The sequence below is a fragment of the Martes martes genome (genome assembly GCF_963455335.1).
Source record: "Martes martes genome assembly, chromosome: 16".
Classification (NCBI taxonomy): domain Eukaryota; kingdom Metazoa; phylum Chordata; class Mammalia; order Carnivora; family Mustelidae; genus Martes; species Martes martes.
The window spans coordinates 28,818,091-28,840,314 of record NC_137904.1 but is presented as its reverse complement, the minus strand read 5'-3'; the positions used below and the strand labels follow the sequence as shown (position 1 = coordinate 28,840,314).

The 22,224-nt window shown below is 40.6% G+C and overlaps 1 protein-coding gene across 1 annotated transcript in view; it reads right to left on the bottom strand.

The window, feature by feature from the left end:
* ACACA (acetyl-CoA carboxylase alpha) overlaps positions 1-22,224 on the bottom strand; it is a 236,320-nt gene that overhangs the window by 138,552 nt on the left and 75,544 nt on the right. Inside the window, 11 exon segments of the mRNA XM_080825443.1 lie at positions 3,934-4,058; positions 8,713-8,801; positions 9,556-9,656; positions 10,339-10,527; positions 10,862-11,008; positions 11,580-11,714; positions 13,420-13,570; positions 14,429-14,574; positions 14,994-15,075; positions 17,795-17,898; positions 19,320-19,470. Of these exon segments, the coding sequence (XP_080681569.1) occupies positions 3,934-4,058; positions 8,713-8,801; positions 9,556-9,656; positions 10,339-10,527; positions 10,862-11,008; positions 11,580-11,714; positions 13,420-13,570; positions 14,429-14,574; positions 14,994-15,075; positions 17,795-17,898; positions 19,320-19,470 (1,420 nt within the window).

Below are 22,224 nucleotides of genomic sequence, written 5' to 3'. Positions count from 1 at the left end.
CTGGTATCACACACTTACTTCTTACATTTACTCTTAACCTGGATGATGGCTAACATCAGGGAATATTTCAGTTTTACAGAAATTTAACGAGCATGCTTAAGTGTCAAAACCATAGTCAAAGTCGTGTAGCTGACTGCCAGGAGAGCCCAACATAATCCAACTTGATCTTAGCATCCTAAGATTTGAAGGCAATTCAAAACCGAATGTGACTAATGTGTAATGCTCTCATGACACTATTGTTCAGCTGCGTGAGGCACTAACCCCCAAATCAGCAATGGGCTGGTAATTTCTTCCAGTCACAGGTGGACTTTTTGACATTCCAAGGAGTTGGGACAGGTTTAACAAGACATTGTTAATATCACCCTTATTCAGTAAACTTGGGTTCACGGAGAAAGATGACTTCTTTATTTACACACTGATAAAACCATCTGCAGTCATGTTAAGAGGAAGAAGGCAAGGCTCCTCATCTAAACCAAATCAGAGGCTCACAGGCCCAGCATTACTCATGAGGAGCATGGTTTGTATCATGTTCATGTGGACCATTCCAGAAATAACATATAAGTAGTGAGGGGAGGACTACTCAGCATCAAGGTGGCTGACTACTGGATACTTCGCCATCTCGACTGCTACAAGGATGTTGATACTTTTTATTGGTGCCAAACTGCTTAATTTGGCTATACAACCTCTTAAATAAGGGCAACTAGGTGGCTCAGTTGGTTAAGCATCCAACTCTTGATTTTAGCTCAGGTCTCCATCTCAGGGTTGTGAGATAGAGCCCCGTGTCTCATTAAGACTCTTTCTCTCCTTCTCCCCCTGCCCCTCCCCACTTGAGCTCTCTCTTAAAAAGAAAAAAAAAAAAAATCATAAAAATCTCTTAGGTAGAGCTTTGGTCTTCCAGCCTTTGGTTTTAATCAAGGCACCGTGTTGTTCCTCCAAATGGAGGAAAAATGATGAGACTAGCATTTTATTTGGTATTCTACTTTCCAGATAGGGGGAAGATTAGAACAAATTTGCTCCAGACTCCTGGAAGCAAGTTACTACTAGGCACTATGCTAATACATGCCTGGAGGCAATGAGGGCTTCCTTGGAGCAGCCCACATTTTCTAACACTGATTCACAGAAACCTGATTGTCTTGATCCCTCCCTCTAGGTTCAAAAGCCCAGAAATCATCATCTAGCTCAGCAAAGCACACCATCAACAATTCTACTTCTAGAAAGCAAAGATTGAAATGCCGGGCACAAAACCATCAATCAGGAAGCCAAGGTAAGCAGAGAAAGGGGAAGTGGCAGAGAACACAAGCTGAGGTATTCAAATGCTACCATGTCCAGGTGATATCCGTGAAAGACAGACCTAGAGTAAGAGTGAGCCAAACCAGTAAAATAGCTCTTACCAGCCATGAACATTAATGCAGACATGGGGCGGGGTGATGGCTGTGAGACCTGACCATTACCAGGGAAGGAATGAGGAGACCCACATCTGGTATTCAGTAGTATCAGGTCAGAAGGGAGCACCTTTTGAGCTCTCATTCCTGCTGCATAGGACACGGCTAGCTGACCCTCAGCTCGAGCATATCAATTAACTTCTTGTTTTCCAAATCTCTAAGATAAGGTGAAAGCAGCTGATATTTCAAAAGAAATTCAATGATTTGAAAGCCTACAGATCCTACTTTGTTTACTGAGTTTTGGTCTGTTGTTTTTGTTTTGTTTTAAGAAAAATGTGAAATGCCAAAATAAAGAGAAGGACAAATCCATCTTTCTGGTTCACATCTTCAACCTTTTCCTCCTCCTCTTCCTCCTCCCTCTCCCCCACTCCTCCGCATCCACCCTGTTCATCCAAACCCAAATACTAACAACAGCTCTTTTCTCCAAAGAGCTCAGCCTGTTGGAAAGTTCGGGCACTATCCATGCAGGTAAGAAGTAATCAGGATGACAAGGTGGGGAAAAAAGAACAGCAGCAAGTCAGAGTCCCATTGGCTTCTGCCTGTCCTGACTGGCAAAAGCAGAAAGCAAAGCCTCAAACCAGTTCTCTGACAGGGCCCAACGCCTCTGCAGCACCCCCCGTGTAATTACACACTTGAGTGACTGGACTCTGAAGAAAATTGAAGGCCTGAGCTCCGAACAGCTGCCATTTTCTCTCTCCATCACACCAGCGTGATTACTTGAGAAATGAACAGCCCCGGCTCAAAGCTACTCCAGAATTCTCAGAGGAAATATGGCTCCGTGTTCCAATAATGAGATTCTTAAGGCAAGCGTTACTTACAATCACTCCGCAAAAGGAGCGAGCCGAGCCCCTATATCTTACAAATTAGAATTTAAGAAACCCAGCGACAGTCTTGGACGATCATTACTCTTCTGCTGCTCCAAGGATTCTGGGCTTTGGTCTATTTTTAGTGCAGAAAACTGTTAAGTCCTTAAAAAGGTAATCATAATAAAATGAAAACTCACCATCATTAGCTCCCTAAAAAGGCAAATACACCCCATTTTAGGTCCAAACTGAGAGATTCTTCCACTCCCTCATTACCCTGTTCTGCCAGAAAGTCTTGTTTTATCCAAATGAGAATTAGCAATCCTTGTATTGAAATAAACAACAACAACAACAAAAACAAAAACAACAATAACAAAAACCAACTAACTGGTCAGAGATTTCTTCCTTCGTTTGACTGAGGAAAAAAAAAATCAGCAAATTGCCATAGATAAAAGCACTTATTTGCCAAAACCTGTCACTTGGGGGAGTTGAAGTATTATATAGGGCTGATATATATTTTTTCCTTTCAAACGTGTCTTCTGATTTCCCCGCCATCTAGCCATTCTAGGGTAGTGAAGGTAATGAACTCTCCCTATAATTACATGTTTTTAAAAGTGGCTATTCTAAAAAAATGTTATATCCTTGAGAGTTAACCAGGCTAGGCATATATGAAGTTGTGGCACTGCTCTTAACCAGAAATGTGAGCAAGTTAGTTTCCCTTTATTCTGAACTATGAAATAAAAAACCACAGTGACGATTTATAGTTTCGGGTTTTTTTTTTTCCCCTCCAAGAAAAATGATGGAATCAAGGTACCAAGAATGCCAATTCCACAAAGGGACAAACGAGGAAATTCTAGGAGTGAAAGGTACTTTGGTCCCCCCAAAAAGACCAACAGACAGTAGCCAGGCAGTTGTTCATGGGGTAGGGACTCTAAGAATAGTGCTATTGTTCTCTGATTCCTAACTAACTCAACTGGAAAACTCTAGGAGTGAAGGACTTACAAACCATCTTTAAAAATCCTTAAGTTCAAAGTCCACAGAACTTTTACCCATTGGTCAAATGTACATTAAGTCTAATCACATTTACTAGTCTCACCTCTATTTGCCACTTTCTACTAATTCTCGTATTATGAGGTTATGGGGACAAAAGCATATATCCACTACCAGTACAAGAATCTGAGCTTAGGGTTCCATGTAAGTAAAAGAGAAAGGGACCCAAAGAAGTTGCAGAGTAAATTTAAATTTCTTTGGTGGGAGGGGCAGTACTGAAATTTTAACACTACGTTTTGTTCTTAAGTTTGGGGACTTAAGAGCCCTTGCAGATACCCATGGAACAAACAAGAGTTATCATGACAAAGTATACTGGCTAGGTAAAAGTACATTTTAAAGCTACTGTCACAAGTGACAGCAGGAATGGGGAAGCACAAGGCATCTCTAAGCAGAGTCAAGAGATCAGAGTTCCTATGCGTGACTGCATACACAATAGCCAGAACAATCCTTTCCTGACCGGGGCAGGTTCCTTCAAGTCAAGGACAGAGGGAGAGGGTAAGAAAATGGTTCACTGACAACCCAAGCACCACTCATCCCCCAATTACAAAAGGAGCTTTTCCTCTGACCACAGAACCTCAGAAAGAGAAATGCTTTCTTCACATCAACCATCCTTACAGGTTCTGAAAAACGGTACTCACAATAAGCATTGTGACCAGAAGATTCTTCTTGGTGACTTGGGCATGAGAGAAGATATAGTTCAGTACTGTGTTCATGTCACTCTTGTTCTCTTCTCGAAGGGCGAACACACATTTGTCATAGTGACCTGCAAGAAGCAAAAAGAACTGGTCCTCATCCATTGGATGAATGTTCACAGTTACCTGCTATTTTTTTAAAGGCTTCACCTGATAAGCAGTGAGAGGAAACATCTTAAGAATTTTCTTGGATGAATTTGTAAAGAATTGGCAGTGAGGTTTAGTAAAAGAAACGCTGGACTAGGAGTCCAGCAATCTGGTCTAAGACCAGGGCTCAAAACCTAGCTCTGTTACCAATTTCCTTTGTGCTTCTTAGCAAATCGCTTTACCTCTCTGAGCCTCATTTTCATCCTGCCCCCGCCCCCAAAAGGAGTGGAGGAAAAGTAGGTCTTAGAGACTGGGTGGCTGGTGATAATTCCAACCCCCATCCTTACTCTAAACTCTCTCATTTAGCTTCCTGAAATGATTTCCTTAGCAGAGAGGGTTCTGCTGCTTAAAAAGCTTGATGATCTTTAAAGTCGGCCCCCAGCTTGAGTTTCTGGTTTCATGTTTGACTCACTGAAAATGTTTCACCCTACCTATAAGGAACTTAGTTCAAAAGTAAAACCATACTAACCTGTCAATATCTACAAGAGGGGACGGTTGCTACCTCTGAACTCAACATTTTTGCCCTGTAAATCCATGAAACAGCTAAGCAATGCCTAGGCTTCCAAATCCAAACTAAGGCAGAGATCAAGGAGAACCCTGAATTAAGTCAAAAGGTCTGTAGGGAGGGTATGGTTATGCGTATTTTCATTGGCCCTTCATAATGCCACCAGGGGCAGGTTAGTTCTAGCCAGGAAAGCTATGCTTTCCAACAGAAGCATAAGCTTCAGCTTTACTACAGTGATATCCACTGTGGGATACAATATTCAGTTCTTCAGAAAACAGCTTACCTCAGAATTAAATTTCCAAGTAAAGGAGAATTAGTGTTCGAAAGTCTCAAGGTCAGAATTTTATGAAATCATGAAAATACTAAAGGGTTAATTACCTCAGTTCAGATTCCATGTTAAGTTAAAAACCAGAATAGTTCGACTGTAATACCATGGATTCCTAGAATACTGAGCACATTCAGTCAGGGTTAACTTGGCTGTGTTTTAAATATTAGAGACTGACATGAGGTTTTTGGGTTTTTTTTCCCCCAAATGAAACTAAATGTTTTTGAATAACAGTGGGCTACAATATTTAGGAGCTGAAGATTTCCTACAAGACCCATTGAGAACAAATAGAGGCCATTTAAGAACTGGTTGGCCTATACATATTCATACTTTCTGCAACCAAGACAGCTGTCTTCAGAAATATGTCTCGGTAAAGGGATTTACTAGGACCAGGAGAAATAAAAAGACTATTTACCCAGGAAAGAGATAGCAAAGACCCTAAGCAGAAAGAAAGCAATGATACCAACTGTTATCTTTTGAAATTTTTTATGGCGAAACATATATGCAGAAGAATAAACACCCTGGTAACTACCATCTATCTTAGAACATTTTTAATGATCTTTGAAGGATCCTCTATGCTCCCCTCAGAAACAACTGCTAAGTTGAATTTTATGTTACTCATTCTTTGATTTTTCTTTTCTTTTTTTTTTTCTAAAGATTTTATTTATGTATTTGACAGACAGAGATCACAAGTAGGCAGAGGCAGGCAGAGAGAGAGGAGGAAGCAGGCCCCCCACTGAGCAGAGAGCCCGATGCGGGCCCGATCCCAGGACCCTGAGATCATGACCCGAGTCGAAGGCAGAGGCCTAACCCACTGAGCCACCCAGGTGCCCCCATTCTTTGACTTTTCTTTACATTTATTCCATTTATCTCTCAATGTTATGTTCTTGAAATTTATCCTTTTGTTCCTGTGTGTAACTTGGTTCATCTATTTTCACTGTACAGTAATCCATTGTAGGAATATACTAGAATTCAATTGTCTATCCTACTTGTCTAAGTTCTAATTGTTTCCTGTATTTTTTGCTATTATGAACAATGCTACCATGAGTAGGCCTTATATGTAAGAGTTTCTCTAGAGTCTTCTTATCTAAGAGTAAATTGCTAGGTTGAAGAGTTTTTTGTTTTTTGTTTTTTTTTTAAGATTTTATTTATTTATTTGACAGAGAGATAAAACCAGAGAGCACAAGCAGGGGGAATGGCAGAGGGAGAGGGAGAAACAGGCTCTGCATTGAGCAGGGAGCCTGATGTGGGGGGCTTGAACCCAGAACCCTGGGACCATGATCTGAACCAAAGGCAGATGCTTAACCATCTGAGCCATCCAGGTGCCCAGTTGAAGAGTATTTTAAAAAGTTCAACTCTATTAGGTTCTGCCGCTTTTCCAAAGTGGTTTATACTTTGGAAATTTGCACTGTCGCTTATAGAAGCTGTGGAAAATGATCTGACTTTTTAATTTTTGTCAGACTCATTTATCCTCACATTTCTCTAATTACTAATGAGCTTGAACATCTTTTCATAAATTTGTGGATCATTTGTATTCTCCCTTTTGTGAATTACCTTTTGCCCATTTTTCTATGAGGTTGTCTTTTACTAACACCCTTTGTTAGGTGCAGGTTTTGTAAATACCTTCTCCCACCTTGTGGCTTATTTTTCAGTCTCTTTTTGGGATCTTTTCATGAATAAAAACTCTTAAGTGGGGTCAAATTAATCAACTTTTTCCTGTATAGTTTGCACCTTGTGTGCCTCCTATGACAAAATCTTCCCTACCTTGAGGTCACAAGACTATTCTCCTAAAAATTTAGTAGTTTTGCCTTTATAGAACATGTTTAAGTCTTTAATTTTAATTCATCTGGAATTGATTTCTGTGTATATGATTTAATGTAGGGATCCGATTTCTTTTTTGGTTTTGTAAATAAATAAGACATTGTAATAGTATATCATTTCCTGAAAAGTCTATCTTTTGCTCATGATCTATAATGCCTGTTGTATTATAATGTAAATTTTCATATATGTGTGGACCTATTCCTAGGCTGTTACATTCCATTGGTCTATTAATCTGTCCCTACACTAGTATCACAATCTCTTCATTAATATGAGTTTATATTAAATCTTGATATTTGACTGGACAAATCCCCCCACCTTGTATTTCTTTAGAAGTGTCCTGGTTATTGTCAGACTTATCTTTCACATACATTTTAGAATTAGCTTGACAAATTCCATGGATATTCCCTACTAGGATTTTTGCTGGAACATCGACGAATCTATAGATGAATTCAGGGAGAACCAATACTTTGTAAGTATATATTAATCTAAGACTGTGATATTTATTTAGATCTTTATTATTGTTTACTCATTATAATTTTCTTCCAAAGAGGCTTGTACATTTTTTGTTAGACTTATTCCTTAGTATTCCATATTTTGGGTTGCTATTTTAAATGGCCTACTTTTCTAAACTGCTCTTCCAAACAACTGTTGTACTATAGAGATATACGAAATTCAAACATATACTGGATTTTATATATTGACTTTTGCATTCGACAACCTTGTTAGACTTTAATTCTAATAATAAATATGTGGATATTTTGAGGTTTTTCAGGTAGACATCATATCTAATAGTGGCAGATATATTCCCTACTCCTTTCTAGTTCTCATACCTTTTAGTGCTTTTTATCTTACTGCACCAGCTCAGACATTCAATATGATGCTAAATAGCAGTGAGAGCCAGTGCCCTTGTCTTACTTCTACCTTAAAGGGTATGCTCTCAACAATGCTTTTAATTTTACCAGTATGCATAAAGTTTCCTATGGATTTTTTTCTGGGAGAACTTTACATGTTTAAAGAAGTTCCATTTTATTCATCATTTGCCAAGAGTTTATTTATCATGAATGAATATTAAATTCTATCAAATGTTCTCCCCCCATATCTTTAGATGACCATGGTTCTTCCTCTTTGAATCTCCTAGATGATAAATTACAGTAGTTGGTTTTTCCAATATTAATCAAGCTTGCAGTAGTGGGATAAAGACACTTTGGTTGTGATGTATTATTTTATACATTGCTGGATTTAGTTTGCTAATTTTCACTTGAGTATTTTTGCTGTTTACGGGTGGCACAGCCACCCTCTCAAAGATGCAAAAGAAAGCAAAACCTGTAAGAAAACCTTAAGTAGTATTTCAAATTCTATGATGTTTCACTGCCACCTTGTGGCAGGAAGCAGTATCAGCAGTATGCCGCTTTTAAAATCCCAGCTAGAGGTGTTTCACATTTAGAGACTTTATACATCATTTAATCAAGCTCTTCAGAGAAAGCCAGGGATAAATTCCACTGAATGATACACTGAAAAGTACTGGAAAATCTGAGCCCTTCTGAGATGACTGTGGCTCAATCCGTGGATTAGCTGCCAAGAGGCAAGCTCTTCAGATAGAGTTTTTCAATTTCAGCCTGGTCATGACTCAACCAACTCTCGCTAAACAAGGTCAAGATGACATCAACAGGGAATACTAATCTCTACTAGAAAAATTATGGCCGCTCTTTCCCAGAAGCACTACCAGAGTCACAATCTGATCAAGCTGTGTTTTGTTATCCTTTCTTGGGCACTAGTGGGATATGGAGGTTTAGTTTTTAAGGAAAGGGTGACAGGAGGACGAGTTTTGTTCATGTCTGGGTGTTAGTGACAGGGAGAACTGGCTCAGTGGCTGCACAGTCCTACAGGGAAGCCTTTTCAGAAACACAGTCCTCAGGAACAAGCTTACCGTTCTGGAACTGGGTCTCTACTCGCAGGTACTGCCGCAGCAGATCCATCACCACAGCCTTCATGTGGCCTCGGATGCCACTTCGGTACCTAGGCAGCCAGGAAAAAAGTCTCCACTGAAAAACCCGACAGACCGACACGATTAAATAACAGACTATTTAAATAATAAGCCCAGAGTCCAGGTTCACTTTCTAGATTTTCTACTGCACCACTTTCCCTCTGAATTCTAGGGCAGGTCAGGGGCCAGCCTAAAATCAACTAACTGGATCAACTTAAATTCTAAGCCTGAGATATCTGTCTATAGACAAGGTTTTGTTTTTTTGTTTTTGTTTTAATTAAGAGAGAGAGGAAAAAAGGAGGACAAAACAAACCCCTCAAACCACTTGCTAGCCCCACCTAACAGCACTCTGATTCAGTTCCCACTGCTAAGTAGAAATGATCACAACACTCCTGAAATGGCTAAGGGCTATCTGAAAAATTTATGAGCATCTCAAAGACAGAACAGAAAATGTTCTGTCAATGTTCCTTCAGTCCAACAGTTGGCTCCATACGCTAAGAAGAATGAATGTCGTACTCAACCCTATGGCAGAAGAAAAATCGGGAGTTTCATCAAAATTGCAAGGAAAAAGAAAGCGATGAAATTTCTGTGCCTTAATACTCAACAGAATGATGCAGACTAGAAAGAAGTCATCAGGAATATTTTAGTTCACAATTCTAAGATACGTAGAAGATACAAGGTATTTTCTAAGATACAAGTGCTAATTTCTCTAATCAAACCTGAGGTAAATCTCTTGGTGACCACTTAGAAGAAAGAAATCTTTCTTCCGGAGTTACATGTAACTACCTCTGTACCAGCTGGACAATGCTCTGAGTGTTCATGAAGAAGACTTCCCGCTCAGATTTCCGGTTCAATGTAGCTGCATGGCTATCTAGGATGTTGGCAATCTAAAGCAGAAGAAAGAGGACAAAATGAACCCAACCCAACAAAGGGACCCAAAGTATTAGCCTTTGTAGCATCGCCACCAGTATTCTCAATTATAACACGATCACATCTCTTTCATGTGTTGGAAACAGCTGGATGTTACTGGGCATAGTTTTAGAGGCTTGTGTTAAAGGAGCAACTGTTATTTCTTTTCACCCTTTCCCAGATGAACTAATGACTGTATCACAAAAGCTACCACCCTACCAGAGGCCCTTGATAGGCAGGATATGCTTATGGTCATGGTCCAAACTTTATCCCCTACTTGCCTAGCTTAACTCCCTAATGTAAATTAGCAAAGGATAAGGAGCATGCTGCCGGCGTGGTAAGGAAGTCATTGCTAATAAAACTACAAATGTCCCTCTACTTTACATTCACAAAATTCCTCTGATTAGAGCACAGGCCCAAGAATAAACCTCTATGAAGTACATGGTTAATAGGTTTTCCTCATAACCACAAACACTTTACACTTTACATCCAGTACTTTTGTTATTGGGCTTATATCCTGAGACACTTTTGTGAAGGGCACAACACTCAAGACTGCAAAAGCACAAGCTCCAGAGAAAGGATCCAACCAGGAAGGAATCATACAACGTGAACTCCAGAACTGGTAGCTAGTAGAGAATGACAGTGTCACTCTCTAAATACCTGCTGGCTGGGAAACTGACAGAGGACTGATGTGATGTTGCTAGCGTACTGAGCCATTTCCTTCTTGATAGACTTCTCCACGTTGGGGGGAATACGGCCAGAGACACTGGTCATGATATCTTGCAATTCTAGGAGGGGCAAGGAGGGATCTCTGAGGGTCTTCATCAACCGCTCTACCCAGTCTTTTACCTGAGAAGAAAAGAATAAAATAAGATCCAGACAAAATTAACACAATCCCTCAAATAAAGTGATATATCTGAATTCAGTACCATACAGTATTTACTGTGAAACTCTAATACAGGCATCTAACACTGCCCTTGTTCCCTGGTTTAAATCCCAATTAAATGTGAAGTCAGTAACACAGATAAGAAGCAAGGATTTAAAGACTTCAGATCCCATAAATCAAGGTCTCAGGCCAAACAACTTTCTTTCCCTCCCTCTAAATCCTCATGTGATTTTTAAACTATCTTGGAGAACAGGTACCCTATTCGTACATCCTTTCCCCAACAGAAGTGATTCGTACCCTGCTGCTAAAAAAAGGATCTGGAAGGCAGTATCCATTCATTACGTTGACCAGATTATCCAGGACATAGTGGAACACTCGATGGAGCTTCTCGCCTCTGAGGGCTGTGCTCTGGATCCGTGGTAGACTACCCGTGTGAAGCTCAGCCTGCCAATGCCAACGAGAGAGCCAGTCACCCATTACCTTCTATGCAGCTTACACACACACCACTGCAACTCAGATTCATCATTCACAATCAAGAAGTCCCTTTATCGTAAGCAGCTACAAGGAGATAAGTCAGTGGACGGAGTGTCATGAGGAAATCATAGAATCTTTTTTTTTTTTTAAAGATTTATTTATTTATTTATTTATTTGACAGAGATCACAAGTAGGTAGAGAGGCAGGCAGAGAGAGAGGAGAAAGCAGGCTCTCCACGGAGCAGAGAGCCCAATGCGGGGCTCGATCCCAGGACCCTGGGATCATGACCTGAGCCGAAGGCAGAGGCTTTAACCCACTGAGCCACCCAGGCACCCCGGAAATCATAGAATCTTAGCATCGTAGTAATTCTTGCGAAGTCTAATTCCATAACACTATAGGCACAAATACAAGGCAGGAGAGCAGAGGGAAAGAAGCTTAAGAAAAGAAAAGCACTAAGCACTGAAATCATTTGCCCCTCCAAGCTACCCCCACCATGTAATTAGCTCTTGGAGAGCAAAATTAAAAGTACCTTCCTACTCACCTGTTGGACCTTGCTGGGGTTGTCCAACTGCATTTTGGCTATTACGCAGCCAGGGTCAAGAGCGGCTCCAGGCCGTTTGACATAATGGATACAGCCAGACTCTGCAGCTGTTAAGGTCATTACCATCTTCATCACCTATAATGAAAAAAATAAAATTAGAGTTTACCCTCTCTTTACACAGATGAATGATTTAGAGAAGCTAGATTTTCCCTTAGCATCTAAGTCATACTAGCTCTAAATCCAGAAAAATGAGAAACCTGAAACCTCCAAGAGCATACAAGGAGGGCAATTAGAAAACCTCTCAGGACCTAGATTTAGGGATTAAGGACAGCTACTGACATTTCCTGTTTCTAATGTTTAAACTGATTTTGCCATAGTTTGTGTTTTATTATTTTTTTAAGATTTACTTATTTGACACAGAGAGAGACACACACACACACACACAGTGAGAGAGGGAACACAAGCAGAGGGAGTGGGAGAGGGAGAAGCAGGCTTCCCACCAAGCGGGGAACCCGATGCAGAATCCCAGGACCCTGGGATCATGACCTGAGCCGAAGGAAGCTGCTTAACCACTGAGCCACCCAGGTGCCTCTGTTTTACTTGTTTTATTCTTAGACTGATTAACGATTTAGCCTCCTCATACCCATGGATTTAGGTGCTCAGTCTGTCCACCTTAGATTCCCATGCCAAAACCTGAGAGTCATTCTTTACTCCTCTTTCTCCCTAACACAATTACTGAGGCCAGCCAAGGACCTCTTCTAAATATCTCTCAGAAATCTTCCTCTCTTGCCATCTCTTTGGTTTAGGCCCTCACCATGTCTGGCCTAGAGTACTTGAAAAACTTCCCAGCAGAATACCCTACCTGCTACACATCTTCAACAAGGTCACTAAATGCAATCATTCTAGAGTCCAAATCTCAGTGTGTCACTCTTCAGGGACTCCTCACTGCCTCCAGGACAGTAGCAACATCTTGGTATGTCTCATAAGGTCCTTCATGACCAAGTTCTGATTACTTATTTAGCATCTTGGCTTGCCACTTCCCATTTAACCTTAGTCTATTCTCAAGCAGTACAATATGCCCTTGCAGTTCCCTAAATATACCACAATCTCTTCTGTACCTTTGCACACTTCCCTTTCCACATTCACCGTGCCCTTCTTCACCTGGTATATTACTATCTACCTTTCAAAAGTAAGATCGAAGTCCTCTCTCTTTCAGAAGTCCTCCCCTACTACCCATCGCACAACCAGCTACACCCCAATCTGGGTTAAGTGGCCCCTGCACTCTGTGCTTAGCTCACTCAGAATCCATATTTCATTACTTGTCTATTTTGCGGCCCCACTCCACCTATCATATTTTTTTCTGTATAACCTGAACTTAGCATGATTCCTGACTCAGTAAGTGCTGCTGCTCAGTATCTATCTTTGGAGGAAGAGATTCCACATCTGTCAAAGAAAAACTGTGAGCTTCTTGTTATTTTTATTTATTTTTAAAGATTTTATTTCTTTATTTGACAGAGAGAGATCACAAGTAGGCGGAGAGGCAGGCAGAGAGAAGGGGGGGAAGCAGACTCCCCGCTGAGCAGAGAGCCTGATGTGGGTCTCGATCCTAGGACCCTGAGATCATGACCTGAGCTGAAGGCAGAGGCTTTAACCCACTGAGCCACCCAGGCGCCCCTCTTATTTGTTTTTAAAATTGTATTCATAAGCCAATTAAACCAACTAATGCTTTTTACTATCTATTTTCTATTTCTTTTCTGTTACTCTTCAGTCTTAGTCCATCCCAGCACACACTCTTCCTATCCTCCCTCCCATATTCTGAGTGTCCCGTCCCCACCCTGACCTCAATCTCAGCGTAGCACTGGCCAGCAAACACATGGCCTCCATCCTCCACAATGTACTGGATTAATTTCCCAGCAGAAGGCGAGCGCAACACAGAAGGGTCATTTTCCTTCTCAAACACACAGGTCTTATTGCCGATTGTGATGCGATACCTAGGAGATAAAGAGGAGTATGTAAGCCAATAAAGCACCTTGGGTTGTAAAAGAGAATGGTAGAATGATGTCAATCTTAAACAAAAGAAAAACACAACACATACATTCACGCACACACACACAGGCCAAAACTGGAAACTTTATCTATATACACACGGACGCACAAAACACTCATTTTCTCTTTGTTGGCAATGCAAGTAACCAAAACTTCCTTCAATACGGGTCAGATTAAATAAATTATAGTACATCCATACAATGGAATACTATATGATCATTAAAAAGAATAGACACCTCTACTTAAAAAAAACAAACATGAAGATGATGACGATATAACAGCGGTTTTCTTGAACTCTTACTTGAACTCTTACTATGTACCAGGCAATGTTCTGAACATTTTACATGCACTAATTCATTTCACTGACACAACAACACTAAATGACTGGTGGTAAACAGACTATAATCTATGTTATATCTATAACAAATCTATAGTAAAAAAATGAAGTGCAGAACAGTGTCTAAGGATTATTTTTATTTGTGAATGTAGTCAGAAGAAAAACACAGTATGTACATATACATAAATTACACATATAAAACTTCTGCAAAAATAAACTGTTAATGGTGGTTGCTTAAAGAGAGGGAAACTTATTTTTCATGGTCTACTCACACTGGAGGGGCAGAGAAACAATGTTTTTAACTGTAAACACTTTTGTACTCCTAAAATTTTTGTTAAGTACATGTACTATCTTTTTGTTTAAAAAAGAATACCCAAAAAGACCTTGAAAAAGCCCCAGAGCTAGTGACTACCGAGAAGGAAGGCTGCCACAAAGACCAGCAAATGGCCCACACACAGCCCCTTACCTATCCACTTCCTCCTTCATGTACGTGGTGTAACTGCTGCCATCATAGGACAGGAGCAGCCCTCCATCACTCAGCCGATGAACATCTACTTCTACGCATGAACCATTCATGATCACCACATAGGAGTTAGGGGACTGCCGTGTCACCTGCAGGAAATGAGAACCAGAAGGGACAAGTCAGTGTGTCCCTTCCAGGTGGAGCCCCAGAAAAAAAATGTCACTACCTCAAAAATATAGGTAAGAAACATCTCTCAGAGAAGAAGGTGCTATTAGCATCAGTGTCTGTGGGCAGGGCTCAGTCCTGCTGCAAGCTAATAGGGCAATCTTAGATGCTTTCCCCTAGTCTGGTTGTTCTCTGACTCCTATGTCACATTAAAAAACACCGAAACATTTTTATGGAAACATCAAATACTACTTTAGGCTACTGACACAAATAATGACAGCAATTTCACTAATACCCTACCCTGAAGTAAACCAAACATTTCCCCCATCCCTTAATCTAAAGAAAGCAAGCTAACAAAGAAAAACAAAAAGTAAGGTGTAGTTTTCTGTGGGGTTCAGCATACCTTAAGTACATATTTGACTCCCCCATAGATAAGTTCAACATCTACTGTATTCAGAAGCGTATGTGCAGGAAGGACTTGACCCCTGAAAGAACAAAAACATGAGTCATATTTACTTCTAGAAAGTTCCAGAAGTTTGTCAGGAAATCTCAAAGGTTATTAATGGTAGCACTTTCTGGACTATCAAGACTGGAAACAGCCTAAAGGACCATCAGTAAAGGACTGATACATGAATTATGAAAAGGCCCTATAATGAAATATTATACAGTCATTAAAAAGAAAGCAGAAGGCTTTTATGTATATATTTTTTAGTTTACTTATTGATAATCTCACCCAGTGTGGGGCTTGAACTCATGACCCTGAGATTAACAGTTGCATGGTCTACCAACTGAGCCAGCCAGGCACCCAGAAAGATGGAGGCTTTTATGTCCTAATACAAACTATTCTCCAAAATACACTGTTAAGTGAAAAAAAGCAAGTGAAATTGTGAACAGTTCCAGAGTATGCTACCATTTGTGTTTCAAAAAAAAAAGGGGGTGGGAAGAAATAAATATTACATGTACATGCTTATATAAATTTAAAATATGTCTGGAAGGTTACAGAAGAACTGGTAACATGAGTTGACACAGTGGAAAAAATTAGGGGGTCAAAGAACAGAGGTAAGAAGGAAATTTTCACTACCTTTTTGTGCCTTTTGAACTTTGAACCATGTGAATATATTACTTGTTATTAAAAATAAGTAAAATTGGGCGCCTGGGTGGCTCAGTTGGTTAAGCGACTGCCTTTGGCTCAGGTTATGATCCCGGACTCCTGGGATCGAGTCCCGAGTCAAGCTCCCAGCTCCATGGGGAGTCTGCTTCTCCCTCTGACCTTCTCCCCTCTCATGCTCTCTCTCACACACACTCTCTCTCTCAAATAAACAAAGAAAATCTTTTAAAAAAAAAAAAGAAAGAAAATTAGAGAGAGAAATTCCCCAGTAAAATCAACCCCCATCTACTGTTATCAACTGGGACTTCATTTGGGGTAGTAAAAGAAAAAAAAAAATTGGCCATGGCTGGGTTCAAGCAAAAGGGAAGGCCATTGCCTAGGAGGGAAACATTATCAGGAAAGACTTCTGACAAGAGAAAGAGGGAGTGAGTGATAAAGCAAGTGAGGCAAGATGTTAATAACTGGTGAATCCAGGTGAAGAATACGTAGAAGTTGTATGATTCATGCCACTCTTTTTTTTTTAAACAAATTACTTCAAAATAAAAGGTTTAAAAATAAATAAAAAATAACTAACATTAAAAAGATGGAGGGAAGTTTGCAGAGGAGATTACGCATGACACATATGTACACTGGCAGGGAAGCCATTTAACTAATTTAGAGATTACATGGCGAGGAACAGATGTAAGTAAAACTGGACTGGTAAAAAAGGGGTCAAAGTATATAGGGAGTTGAAAGTCACACTGAGGGATTTAGATTTAATACACGAGGGTAATGTGAGCTGCTGAAGGTTTTAGTGCATGAAAGCAACACAATGAAAGATACCTATCGTAAGACTTGAATAACTGTGCAATCTCAGTTCAATTTTTAAAATTTTGCTTCTCCCTTTCAGACACCTTAAAAGAAAGCTGATATAAGTCTAACAACACAGAAGGAAATAAAATGCCTGTGATTAAAGTGCTTTAAAATGATTAGCCCCTTGGGCCATTCCTCCAGGGACTCAAAGGCAGAGCTTAGTCTCTAGAACCAGAGTTAGAAATTAGTTTAGCCCCATATGGCCTGATCCTCTAGTTGCAAGACTCATGAGGTCATCCTGAATATCAGCCTCAATTATGAATTTCTGAAAAGTGTTACAGGTAATATATGAAATACTCAGGGTTTGATTCTAGAGAGAAACACCAGATTTTCATCACCAGGGTGGGTTTCGAGAGATTTAATACTTGTACAGGAGAAAATGCTTATTTTAGCTAAATTCGTTTTTAAAAAGCAACCCACTCTGGGGCACCTGGATGGCTCAGTTGGTTGAGTGTCCAACTCTTGGTTTTGGCTTAGGTCAAGATCTCAGGGTCATGATCTCATGGTTGTTGAGATCAAGCCCTGCATTAAGCTCCCTGCTCTGTGGGGAATCTGCTTGAGATTCTCTCCCTCCGCTTTCTCTCTCAAATGAATGAATGAATGAATGAATGAATAGCAACCCATTCTAACTGTGGTAGAAGTTAACTTCTAGAATCTAAAGTTAAGAGTCCCAAAATAATTTGCCATAAAAACTTCCACATCGGGGTCACCTGGGTGGCTCAGTCGGTTAAGCATCTGCCTTCAGCTCAAGTCGTGATCCCAGGGTCCTGGGATAGAACCCTGTATTGGATTCCCTGCTCGGCAAGGAACCTGCTACTCCCTCTCCCTCTGCCTGCTTATGATCTCTGTCAAATAAGTAAATAAAATCTTAAAAAAAAAATAACTCCCACATCAGGGCGCATGGGTGCCTCAGTCAGTTAAGCGTCTGACTCTTGGTTTCAGCTCAGGTTATGATCTCAGGGTCATGAGATCAAGCCCCAAGATGGGCTCCGTTCTCAGCAGGAGTCTGCTGAGATTCTCTCCCTCTCTCTCTTTGCTCCCCCCACCACACTTGCTCTCTCTCTCTCAAAAAAATAAATCTTTAAAACAAAACAAAACAAAACCTCCTGCATATTTTCTCTCCCCCACCTCCATGGTCACCGAGTAATAGGTAGCACTCACAAGCTGGTAGGAATAGAAAGAAGAATAAATAGATCTTTGAAGCAGGACTACTGGTTAACATGCCCATGAGAAACAAAGCCTACCTTTCTAAGGAGTGAAGGAAGTTGGAGATGCTATTCCGCAGGCTCACATCTGCCACATGGAGAGCCCCACATACAACTCCCAACATGGTGTCAGGTCGCTCTGCCTGAAGGAAAGAAAAAGAAGGCAGATCAAAAGCACGGGTCACTTAGCACCATGGCTCCTCAATTTAAATCAGGTCCAAATTCGCTCTGAAGAAACAGCTAGCATTGAGAACCTCTATCCTTATTACTCAACTGATATTTGAGATAAAAACACATTAATTTTAGAACTTGAATAGAGGCAAGGGTGCATAGGTGGCACAGCTGGCTGTGTCTGACTCTTCGTGTTAGGTCAGGCCGTGATCTCAGGTTGTGAGACTGAGCCCAACATTGGGCTTCATGCTCAGTCTGGAGTCCACTTGAGATTCTCTTTCCCTCTTTCTGCCTTCCCCCACGTGTGCTCTCTCACTCTAAAATGAATAAATAAATCTTTTTTTAATTAAGATTTTATTCATTTATTTATCAGAGAAGAGAGACAGTGAGAGAGGGACCACAAGCAGGGAGAGCGGGAGAAAGAAAAGCAGGCTCCCCACTGAGCAGGGAGTCTGAAGTGGGGCTTTATCCCAGGATCCTAGGATCATGACCCAAGCCAAAGGCAGATGCTTAATGACTGAGCCACCCAGGCACCCTTGAATAAATCTTAAAAAAAAAAAAAATTGAATAGAGGCTTCATTTGAATAGAGATGAAAAACACCTTTTTCTCTATTCTTCCTAAGGATTTCCACTGAACTCATCAGAGAGGAATTCAAAAACAAGATTTTGTCATAAATGAATTTAAAAAGGTACAAGGATCTGGCTAATGATAATCTCAAAGAAATATGGTACATAACCAAAATTTGGACCTTCAGATAATTTAGATGAATCTAATGATTTTACATACAGTCTTTTTTTTTTTTAAAAGATTTTATTTATTTATTTGACAGAGAGAGAGAGAACACAAGTAGGCAGAGAGGCAGGCAGAGAGAGAGGGGGAAGCAGGCTCCCTGCTGAGCAGAGAGCCCGATGTGGGGCTCGATCCCAGGACCCTGGGATCATGACCTGAGCTCAAGGCAGAGGCTTTAACCCACTGAGCCACCCAGGCGCCCTTTACATACAGTCTTATTTAGAACAGCCCAGTGATTCAGAAACAAGGGGTAACTGCTGATTTAAATGAGACCCCTCTCATCAGCACTTGACAGATGGATGAAAAAGCTGGTAACTCTGAAGCAGACTTAACATCAAATGAGGACAGATGTATTTCAATCCCTGGATGCCTCTCTTCAAATACACCCCTGGAAGTAATACTAGAACCCATAAAATGACCAGGTAACACAGGCACGAGGACTCTGTGGTGCTAAAATTACAATGACTCCTAGTTTTTTTCCAAGTAGATCAAGCATCATTTACATTAGAATCAAATACATTTTCTCTAGTGACATGGACTGATCATACCACAACCCTGTAAAAACCCAGTCCCCAAAGCTGTTTGGCAAGTGGGAACACACACCTGTACTTTCTCTGCTATCAGTCTGTCCAGCCAGCCAGTGTCTATTCTATTCAGCTGAAAGCTTTCAGTCTCCAACAATTTGATGAGGTATTCAACTGTAGTTCGAAAGTCGCCCCGAATAGATAGCTCCTTCAAAGCCACCACCATGTTTCTGGGAGAAGAACAGAAGCAGATCTGTTTCAGCCACAAACATTTACATGTTTTTCAATCATTTTAAAGAATCGTTTCGATCTTTTGGAGTCTTAGGAGAGACAAACAAATGAGGGTGCACATGTAAGTGTGCTCATTCACATGTATTCCAGACAAGGGAGTCTGTAAGTGAGTAAATTTAGGAGTCCTGACTGCTATTAGCATAAGAGCATCAGAAAATCACACATATCATTACGTAGAATACAGAACAAATTATGTGCAAACCACCCTCCATTTTCACTTATTGGGTTTCCATCGTTTCTGGCTACCTAGGATTAGGGTATAATTCTCCCCTCCTTACACCTTATTTTATTAAAGTATATTTTACATATAATAAAATACATTTAAATATACTGTTCGATACACTTTGACAAATGCTAATACTTTAATTAGGTTCCCAGACAGTGAGGCAACTGGTTGGGTAAAGCCTGACCCAGCATGTGAGAGTGTTTTTTTAAGCTGCATTTTAGACATCTGTGGAAGAAACTGCTCATTACTTTTTTTATTTCCCAATACAGCGTAAAACGATCTAGTTTTAACAAAATTAGTTTTTTCCTGTATATTTCTGCCCAGTGTCTATCTTGCACGGGGTAGGTTCTTACTTCCACAAATATTTAATTAGGTACCTCGGAGACTCAAAACACATTATTAGACTCATAAGGGAAAGAGAATATAGATACAATAACCCTTTCAAAATATATGGCAGAATATCATAAATGCCAGTAGAGATATAAGCAAAGTGCTGGAGTAGGTTTAGGAAGAGAGAAAATCCCCCTCCCCATGGTTTCATGAAGAATGTGGAATCTGACATGGGATAAAAGTACAGGTGGGATTATGACTATGACAGGAATATCATTCCAATGGTCCAGGCATTCCCTCAGCCTAGAAAATTATTCTGTTTCTCACCTCCATCCCCTTCTCCACACCCTCTTGGCCTGGCATATTCCTATATGCTACTCAGCCGCCAGTCTAGAGGTCACCTCCTTCAGGGAAACTTTCCCTGACCCTCTCTCAGCTGAGTCAGCTGACTCAGCTGTATGTTCCTGTAACACACTGATGTAATCCCACTATCATAAACAACATTTGCTACATTGAGTTTTGTCACTTATTGCCCGTCTTCTTGTGGACTATAAATAACATTCCATTAAGACAGAGATTTTAACCTGGGTCCTCATTATATTGCCATCACCAACAGATATTAAAAAAATATCTGATGAATGTAGTGAATAAAAGAATGGACAGAGGAAATAGCATGAACAAAGAGAAAGAGGGACAAAAACATGGGTTATGTTCAGGGAACATTATGACTGAAGCAGAGGATATGAGGACAGGAACCAGTGGCTAAGCCACTTATCGAACAAATATTGACTGAGCACGTACTACGTTCAGGGGAAACAATAGCAACAAAGCATGCATGGTCCTGTTCTCATGTTATCTGGATTACCATCTATGGGAAATAATGCTGAAAATGGGCAGTGAAGCTATTCTGGAGGATAAGAATATGAGCACCAAGCTGAAGAATATAGACCTAATGTTATTCAGAGAGGAGAAACAAACTGAGGTGAGAATGAACTTCTGGCATGTCGTCAAGAAGCAAGCTTATTATAGAGACCATGTGTATGTCTTAAAGGTTTTATTTACTTATTCATCCGAGAGAGAGCGCATGTGAGTGTGTTCAAGGGTGTGAGTGTGGGGAAGGGGGAACAAAGTGGGGGAGGGGGATCTCAAGCAGACTCCCTGCCCAGCACAGTGTGTGACGTGGGGCTCGATCCCAGGACCCTGACATCATGACCTGGGCTGAAACCAAGAGTCGACTGAGCCATCCAGGCACCCTTGAGACCGTATTTTTAATGTGCTGAAAGTTAACCCAGTTAGCTTTACACTGTAGAGGAATGTACAGATCAGGTCAAAAGGTAAGGAGCAAGGCTTCTGAACCAGATTAGAGGACCTGGCCTGTAGAAAATACTCAGCAGTCTCCTTAATTAGGACTGGACACCTAAATATCATCAGAGGCCCCTGTGGGAATGGGAATGAGTAAGGCTGAATGGGTGGGGGCTGGATGAACAAGAGAGTTCATGTTTCCTCTAAAAGCAGCAGCCATACAAACAGCCTCAGTTAACTTCTGCCAAGTGGAATATAAAACCACTGTTGTCATTATCATCCCATTTTTAAGAGAAGGCAGAAATCCATATATCTATTTCAATCTCCCAACTTTTAAATACTGGCAATTTTTTGAAAATTAACACTCTGCAAGCCAATCAAAACACATCTGTGGCTGTGACTAGTCGGCAAGCTACCAACTTGTAAGCTCTAGTGTGAGCTTTCTTCACTTTGGCAAAGCAAGATATGGCTGCGAAAGAAAAGGGCAGCTTTATAGCAGATGGTTTTACTGGTAGTGTTACTTTAATTCTGAAAAACTTTACTTCCAGTTTTGAATAAATGGAAAGAACAGAAGAGAGCAAAACAGAGAAAAATTAAGAGTTCCCTACTTCTAAATAAGTTATTAAAAAACCAACATTATTTGGGGCACCTGGGTGGTTCAGTCATTGGGCGTCTGCCTTTGGCTCAGGTTGTGATCCCAGGGTCCTGGGGTCCTGCATCGGGCTCCCTGCTCAGCAGGCAGCCTGGTTCTCCCTCTCCCACTCCCCCTGCTTGTGTTCTCTCTCTCACTATGCCTGTCAAATAAATTAAAATCTTTAAAAAACAAAAACAAAAA